At 43.1% G+C, this 9,387-nt stretch overlaps 1 gene segment (V, D, J or C); it reads left to right on the plus strand.

The window, feature by feature from the left end:
* Positions 1–8,138: 8,138 nt before the first annotated feature.
* Positions 8,139–8,593, plus strand: LOC129514729 (immunoglobulin heavy variable 3-23-like; the record flags this gene model as incomplete). The annotated part of the segment is given in 2 exon segments: positions 8,139–8,184; positions 8,286–8,593. Coding segments are annotated over 2 exon segments (354 nt in total), but the record flags the coding sequence as incomplete, so codon positions are not given.
* Between the last annotated feature and the right edge of the window lie 794 nt (positions 8,594–9,387).

Raw genomic sequence — 9,387 nt, forward strand, 5'->3', positions numbered from 1 at the left:
GGCTCCTCAGGGTGAGGAGCTGGATTGGAGGACCTTCCACCTGAAGGGAATAACTTAGTAGTCCTTTGGGTCAGCTCACTGTGTGTGATGTCTACCATCCCCAGATTAGAACCTAGTGCACATGTGATGGGAGGAGGAGGAGGGGACTTTGGGGAGGACTTGGGTAAGGAGGTGCAGCCCTATGATTGGATCAGTGGGACATCTCTGTGCTTCTAGGATTTTGAAGTCTGTGTTCTTCCTGAGATTGGGGAACTTTTCAGCTATTATTTAATCAAAAAATTTCTTTTTCCTGCCTCCTCATCTACTGGGACTCCTATCATATGAATATAATTATGACATCAGGATTAACTGAGCTCCGTATGTCTGCCTTTGTTGTCTCTACCTTTGTTTCCTCTTCTCAGTCATTATTTTCAATAATTTGAACTTGTCTCAACTGACTCATCCTCTGTTTCATTCAACTTCATTTTTATAGCATTAACTGGGAATTAAATATTGGTTATAGAGTTATTAATATGGGAGGGAGGGGTCAAGATGGCAGAAGAGTAGGGTCCCCAAGTCATCTGTCCCCACCAAATTACCTAGATAACTTTCAAATCATCCTGAAAACCGGGATCCCTGGGTGGCGCAGCGGTTTAGCGCCTGCCTTTGGCCCAGGGCGTGATCCTGGAGACCCGGGATCGAATCCCACGTCGGGCTCCCGGTGCATGGAGCCTGCTTCTCCCTCTGCCTGTGTCTCTGCCTCTCTCTCTCTCTGTGTGTGTGTGACTATCATAAATAAATTAATTAATTAAATATATATATATATTCAAATCATCCTGAAAACCTATGAATTCGGTCTGAGATTTAAAGAGAGAACAGGGGTAATGCTACAGTGAGAAGAGTATGCACTTCTATCAAGGTAGGAAGACAGAAAAAAAATAAAGAAATAAAAAGCATCCAAGGGGAAGGGGACCCGTGAGGAGCCGGGCTAAGACTGCGCAGTGAGTGACCCCAGGACAGGAAGGCCCCATCTCCAGAGAAGCAGGGGCTTCACCAATATTCCCGGATGGAAAGGCACTCACAGAGAGCTCGGGCACGATCCCAGGAGGGGTAGGGATGCCCTCAGGCTCCCAGGGGCACTAACAGAGCACCTGTGCCCAGGGGAGAGTGGACCACACCCCACAGCTGAGCTCCCTAAAGGGTTGCAGTGCGTGCATGGTGGGGCTAGGGAGCATCTCAGAGGCAGCTCCAGCAGAGCCTCCATGTGTTGGGAACTGTGCAGCCTGGGAGCATGATTCCAGCAGCGCAGGCCTCAGAGCCCAAGGCGCCAGTGGACACAGCCCAGGATCCAGTGCTCCCCGGGGACAGGCAGAGGCTGGGAGGGCCCAGGACAGCGAGGACATTCCTGATGCCAGGAGGCCCCGAGCTGTGCAGATCAGCACTCCCTGCACCCTGAGCATCCAGGCCCCTGTGGACTGGGAGCTGCGGTAGTTACTTCGGGAGCTGACTCCAGAGCTGGAGAGCTGGCCACTGCCACTGTGGTTGTTCCTCCTGGGGCCTAACAGGACAAACAACCCCCAATGAGCCTCACAGTGGTCTCACAGGATAAACGGGATGAACAACTCCCACTGATCCCTGCACCAGGCAGGGGGTTGAGCAGCTCCCCCATGTGCTCACACCTGAGAATCAGCACAGCAGACCCCTCCCCCAGAAAATCAGCTAGACAGAGAGGGGAAAAGCAAGTTATTGACCAAGCAGCACCGGAAAGTTCCAGGGGAAGTCGAGGGATTTACAGTATACAGAATCAGAGGATACTCCCCCTTGGTTTTGTTTCCGGTTTGCTTCCCCCCCTTTTCTTTTTCTTTTTTTTTCTTCTTTTGTCTCTTCTCTCTTTTTCTCCTTTTCCAGTACAACTTGTTTTTGGCCACTCTGCACTGAGCAAAATGACTAGAAGGAAAACCTCACCTCAAAAGAAAGAATCAGAAACAGTCCTCTCTCCCACAGAGCTACAAAATTTGGAATACAATTCAATGTCAGAAAGCCAATTCAGAATCACAATTATAAAGCTACTGGTGGCTCTAGAAAAAAACATAAAGGATTCAAGAGACTTCATGACTGAAGAATTTAGATCTAATATGGCCAAAATTAAAAATCAATTAAATGAGATGCAATCCAAACTAGAGGTTCTAACAATGAGGGTTAATGAGGTAGAAGAACAAGTGAGTGACAAAGAAGACAAGTTGATGGCAAGGAAGGAAGGTGAGAAAAAAAGAGAAAAACAATTAAAAGATCATGAGGATAGGTTACAGGAAATAAATGACAGCCTCAGAAGGAAAAATCTATATTTAATTGGGGTACCCAGGGGTGCCGAAAGGGACAGAGGTCCAGAATATGTATTTGAACAAATCATACCAGAGAACTTCCCTAACCTGGAAAGGGAAACAGGCATTCAGATCCAGGAGATAGATCCCCCCAAAATGCAATAAAAACCACTCAACACCTCAACATTTAAAGTGAAACATGAAAATTCCAAAGATAAAAAGAAAGTTCTTAAAGCATCAAGAGACAAGAAATCCATAACCTTTATGGGGAGAAATATCAGAACAACAGCAGACCTCTCCACAGAGACCTAGCAGGCCAGAAGGCTGGAAGGATATATTCAGGGTCCTTTTTTTTTATGATAGTCACAGAGAGAGAGAGAGAGAGAGAGAGAGAGAGAGGCAGAGACATAGGCAGAGGGAGAAGCAGGCTCCATGCACCGGGAGCCCGATGTGGGATTTGATCCCGGGTCTCCAGGATCGTGCCCTGGGCCAAAGGCAGGCGCCAAACCGCTGCGCCACCCAGGGATCCCTATATTCAGGGTCCTAAGTGAGAAGAACATGCAGCCAAGAATAATCTATCCAGCAAGGCTCTCATTCATAATAGAAGGAGAGAGAAAGAGCTTCCAAGATAGGCAGAAACTGAAAGTATATATGATCACCAAACCGGCTCTGCAAGAAATATTAGGGGGGACACTGTAAAAGAAAGAGGAAGTCCAAAGAAGCAATCCACAACAATAGGGACTGAATAGGTATCATGATGACACTAAATTCATATCTTTCCATAGTAACTCTGAATGTGAATGGGCTTAATGACACCATCAAAAGGCGCAGGGTTTCAAACTGGATAGAAAAGACAGACCCATCTATTTGCTGTTTACAAGAGACACATTTTAGGCAGAAGGACAGCTGCAGCCTGAAAATAAAAGGTTGGAGAACTATGTACCATTCAAATGGTGTTCAAAAGAAAGCAGGGGTAGCCATCCTTATATCAGATAAATTAAAGTTTATCCCAAAGACTGTAGCAAGAGATGAACAAGGACACTATATCATACTTATCATCCATACTTAGAGGATCTATCCAACAAGAGGACCTAACAATCATGAATATTTATGCACCGAATGTGGGAGTCACAAATCATATCAATCAACTAATAACCAAAGTTAAGACATACTTAATAATAATACACTTATACTTGGTGACTTGAATATAGTGCTTTCTACAATCGACATGTCTTCTAAACACAACATCTCCAAAGAAACAAGATCTTTATTCATACACTCGACCAGATGGATTTCAAAGATATTTATGGAACTTTACATCCAAACACAACTGAATACACATTCTTCTCAAGTGCACATGGAACTTTCTCCAGAATAGACCACATACTGGGTCACAAATCAGGTCTTAACCAATACCAAATCATTGGGATCCTCCCCTGCATATTTTCAGACCATAATGCTTTGAAACTAGAACTAAACTCCAAAAAGAAGTTTGGATGAATTTCAAACACGTGGAGGTTAAGGACCATCCTGCTAAAAGATGAAACGGTCAACCAGGAAATTAGGGAAGAATTAAAAAGATTCTTGGAAACTAATGAGAATGAAGATACAACCGTTCAAAATCTTTGGGATACAGCAAAAGAAGTCCTGATGGGGGAAATACATCACAATACAACCATCCATCCAAAAACTGGAAAGAACCCAAATACAAAAGAGAACCTTCACCTAAAGGAGCTGGAGAAGGAACAGCAAATAAAACCATCACTCTGCAGAAGAAGCGAGTTAAAGATACAAGCAGAACTCAATGAAAGAAAAACCAGAACTGTGGAACAGATTAACAAAACCAGGAGTTGGTTCCATGAAAGAATTTAAGACAGATAAACCATTAGCCAGCTTTATTAAAGAGAAGAGAGAAAAGACTGAAATTAAGAAAATCATGAATGACAAAGGAGAGATCACCACCAATACCAAGGAAATACAAACGATTTAAAAACATATTATGAACAGCTCTACGCCAATAAATTAGGCAATCTAGAAGAAATGGAAGCATTCCTGGAAATCCACAAACTACCAAAACTGAAACAGGAAGAAATAGAAAACCTGAACAGGCCAATAACCAGGGAGGAAATTGAAGCAGTCATCAAAAACCTCCCAAGACACAAGAGTCCAGGGCCAGATGGCTTCCCAGGGGAATTCTGTCAAACGTTTAAAGAAGAAATCATACCTATTCTACTAAAGCTGTTTGGAAAGATAGAAAGAGATGGAGTACTTCCAAATTCGTTCTATGAGGCCAGCATCACCTTAATTCCAAAACCAGGCAAAGACCCCACCAAAAAGGAGAATTACAGACCAATATCCCTGATGAACATGGATGCAAAAATTCTCAACAAGATACTAGCCAATAGGATCCAACAACACATTAAGAAGATTATTCACCATGACGAAGTGGAAGTTATCCCCAGGATGCAAGGCTGGTTCAACACTCGTAAAACAATCAATGTGATTGGTCATATCAGCAAGAGAAAAAAACAAGAACCATATGATCCTCTCATTAGATGCAGACAAAGCATTTGACAAAATACAGCATCCATTCCTGATCAAAACTCTTCAGAGCGTAGGGATAGAGGGAACATTCCTCAGCATCTTAAAAGCCATCTATGAAAAGCCCACAGCAAATATCGTTCTCAATGGGGAAACACTGGGAGCCTTTCCCCTAAGATCAGGAACAGGACAGGGATGTCCACTCTCACCACTGCTATTCAACATAGTGCTGGAAGTCCTGGCCTCAGAGATCAGGCAACAAAAAGAAACAAAAGACATTCAAATTGACGAAGAAGAAGTCAAACACTTTCTCTTTGCAGACGATATGTTATTGTATGTAAAAAACCCAAAGACTCCACCCCAATTGCTAGAACTCATAGAGCAATTCAGCAGTTTGCAGGATACAAAATCAATGCCCAGAAATCAGTGACATTTGTATACATTAACAATTAGACTAAAGAAAGACAAAGTAAGGAATCGATCCCATTTACAATTGCATCCAAAAGCATAAGATACCTAGGAATAAAACTAGCCAAATAAGTAAAGGATCTAAAGCCTAAAAACTACAGAACACTTCGGAAGGAAATTGAGGAAGACACAAAGAGATGGAAAAATATTCCATGCTCATGGATTGGCAGAATTAATATTGTGAAAATGTCAATGTTACCCAGGGCAATTTACATGTTTAATACAATCCCTATCAAAATAACATGGACTTTCTCAGAGAGTTTGAACAAATTATTTTAAGATTTGTGTGGAATCAGAAAAGACCCTGAATAGCCAGAGGAATTTTAAAAAATAAAACCATATCTGGGGGCATCACAATACCGGATTTCAGGTTGTACTACAAAGCTGTGGTCATCAAGACAGTGTGGTACTGGCACAAACACAGACACATAGATCAATGGAACAGAATAGAGAACCCAGAAGTGGACCCTGAACTTTATGGTCAACTAATATTTGACAAAGGAGGAAAGACGATCCACTGGAAGAAAGACAGTCTCTTCAATAAATGGTGCTGGGAAAATTGGACATCCACATGCAGAAGAATGAAACTGGACCATTCTCTTACACCATACACAATGATGAACCCCAAATGGATGAAAGATCTAAATATGAGACAATATTCCATCAAAATCCTAGAGGAGAACACAGGCAACACCCTTTGAACTTGGCCACAGCAACTTCTTGCAAGATACATCCACGAAGGCAAGAGAAACAAAAGCAAAAAAAGAATTTTTGAGACTTCAACAAGATAAAAAGCTTCTGCACAGCAAAAGAAACAGACAACAAAACTAAAAAAAAAACTGCAGAATTCAAAAAGATATTTGAAAATGACCTATCAAATAAAGGGCTAGTATCCAAGATCTATAAAGAACTTATTAAACTCAACAGCAAAGAAACAAACAATCCAATCATGAAATGGGCAAAAGACATGAACAGAAATCTCACAGAGGAAGACATAGACATGGCCAACAAGCACATGAGAAAATGCTCTGCATCACTTGCCATCAGGGAAATACAAATCAAAACCACAGTGAGATCCCACCTCACACCATGAAACTGGGGAAAATTAACAAGGCAGGAAACCACAAATGTTGGAGAGGATGTGGAGAAAGGGGAACCCTCCTGCACTGTTGGTGGGAATGTGAACTGGTGCAGCCACTCTGGAAAATTGTGTGGAGGTTCCTCAAAGAGTTAAAAATAGACCTGCCCTACGACCCGGCAATTGCACTGCTGGGGATTTACCCCAAAGATACAGATGCAGTGAAATGCCAGGTGTCCATCAAAAGATGAATGGATAAAGAGTATTATATATATATTAGTGAAAGGGAATAAAGAGAAAGGGGAGAAAATGAGTGAAATATCAGCATCAGTGAGGGAGACAGAACATGAGAAACACCTCACTCTGTGAAATGAACAGGGGGTACTGGAAGGAGAAATGGGCACTGGAAGGAGATTCGGGTGCCTGGGGGATGGTCACTGAGGGGGGCACTTGGCAGGATGAGCACTGGGTGTTATGCTATATGTTGGCAAATTGAACTCCAATAAAAAAATATTAAAATAAAAGGAAAGGAAAGTGAGTCTCCCTGATGTCAAGAAATAGATTTGTGATGGGAATGATTCGTTCCTTGTACCAGAAGGGGAGAACCATCGTCAGAACCAGAATAAGGACCACAGGATCCAGAAGGCTATGCAAACAACTCATGTCAGCTCCTCACTCATTCACTGACCCAAACCCAAATCCTGGTCTTAAATAACCATGAACACAATTTCGTATTGTCTAACAGATAGAAGTGCTGCCTGCAGTGGTCATTGTCTGGGTGTCGTATTTTACATAGCTTATGCATGTGGAAAATGAAATGCATCTCCACTTAGATTTGTCTTGTGTCTACTGAGTTATTAGACTAGCCATAGAAACCAGAAGAATAGAAGAGAAATCTTTCTGCCCCAACAAGCTGAAGACCCGCCATGGGAAATTAGTCAATAAAAAATAAAAATAAATAAAATCAGTAAATAAAAAGAAAATTATTTGTTTCCAAATGACATGATCCAATATGGGGGCAATATCTACAAAATCCACAAACTCTAGGAATTAATTATTTCATGGAATATTCAGGGTATAAAATAAACAAATACAGTTATGATTCCACACAAGAACAAAAAATTATCTTTATCAAATTAACAAAAATAGCCCCTTTAATGAGCATCAAAAATAAATATTTAGCAGTAAATTTCAATAGTAGATAAAATACCATACTAAAAATGACCTATTTTGATGAAAGACTTTTTTTAATTTGTATTTTTTTAAAAAGATTTTACTTATTTATTCATGAGAGACACAGAGAGAAAGAAAGGCAGAGACACAGGCAGAGGGAGAAGCAAGCTCCATGCAGGGAGCCTGATGTGGGACTCGATCCCAGGTCTCCAGGATCAGGCCCTTGGCTGAAGGCAGGCACTAAACTGCTGAGCCACCCAGGGATCCCTTAATGAAAGACTTTTTAAAAAGAAAACAAAAATGAAAAGGCAACACTGCTCACAGATGAGAACTTCATATTTCCACAGTGACATCTGCACAAAGTGATCTGCAAAGGTAATGCAATCCCTGCTATTAACTTGTTGGTATCGAATTATAGTAAAGAGCTGAAGATATAGTCAGAAGACATGCAAATAGGGCCCTCTCTCCGCTGATTAAACCAGCCCAGCCCTGACCCTGCAGCTGGGAGAGGAGCTCCAGCCCCAGGATCCACAGGTGACCCCATTCAGGGATCAGGACACAACACAGACAAACGCACCATGGAGTCTGTGCTCAGCTGGGTTTTCCTTGTCGCTATTTTAAAAGGTAATTCATGGAGAACAAGAGACCTTGAGTATGTGAGTGGAGGTAAATGAGAGAAACGGGATGTGGGGCAGTTTTCTGACCAGGATGTCTTGTGTTTGCAGGTGTCCAGGGTGAGGTGCAGCTGGTGGAGTCTGGGGGAGACCTGGTGAAGCCTGGGGGGTCTCTGAGACTCTCCTGTGTGGCCTCTGGATTCACCTTCAGTAGCTACGACATGGACTGGGTCCGCCAGGCTCCAGGGAAGGGGCTGCAGTGGGTCTCAGAAATTAGCGGTAGTGGAAGTAGCACATACTACGCAGACGCTGTGAAGGGCCGATTCACCATCTCCAGAGACAACGCCAAGAACACGCTGTATCTGCAGATGAACAGCCTGAGAGCCGAGGACACGGCCGTGTATTACTGTGCAGGGGACACAGTGAGGGGACCTCAGTGTGAGCCCAGACACAAACCTCCCTGTGGAAGGGGATTGGGACCACCAGGGGGTGCACACTCCTCACCACTTCCCTCTTGAAGGCCCAGGAGCAGGTGCAGATGGAGGTTCTGGGCAGGTTTCCTGTCAGGGCCCGGGCTTCCTCTCCATGGAGCAGTTTCCACAGTAGCCTTAGACAAATGGTTCTGTGCTTATCTACTAAATCTCTGGTTTAGAAACTTCATTTTTATAGGAAACGACTATTATAACAGGCACAAGAGACAGAGTTGCTTACACTTGCTTACTACTTTCCCTAAACATCAATCAATTGCAAATATCTCCATGTACATCAACTAAATCTTTACCTAAGCCACACCTGCCTTCACTGTGCATCACAGGACCACCCAGTTCAACGAGCATGATTCCTAGAAGCAGCATAAAGTGCCTGGTGGACATGAGGCTACAGAGGCATCAACTATCTAAAGCAAAAGAAGAAAGACTCCTGGTGGCGTCACTATATTTGACCATGCCCACAGCTTCAATGTCAGTACAGACTGGAAGGAAGGGTAGCCTCTACCAGGATATGCTGCAGATGCGGAATCTGAGGATCACACACACACACACACACAGAGAGAGAGCAGAGAGAGAGAGAGAGAGAGAGAGAGAGACAGAGAATAGTATATAAAGGCTTTATCACTTGTCTTTTGAGAGCAGGGCAGGCCTCTCAGCAAGCCATAAATGGTTGGATGGAGCCAGGAAAGGACACCAGCTCAGAAAGCGTGTTGTGGTTCAGTGGT

Source organism: Nyctereutes procyonoides, unplaced genomic scaffold (assembly GCF_905146905.1).
Source record: "Nyctereutes procyonoides isolate TBG_1078 unplaced genomic scaffold, NYPRO_anot_genome, whole genome shotgun sequence".
NCBI lineage: Eukaryota > Metazoa > Chordata > Mammalia > Carnivora > Canidae > Nyctereutes > Nyctereutes procyonoides.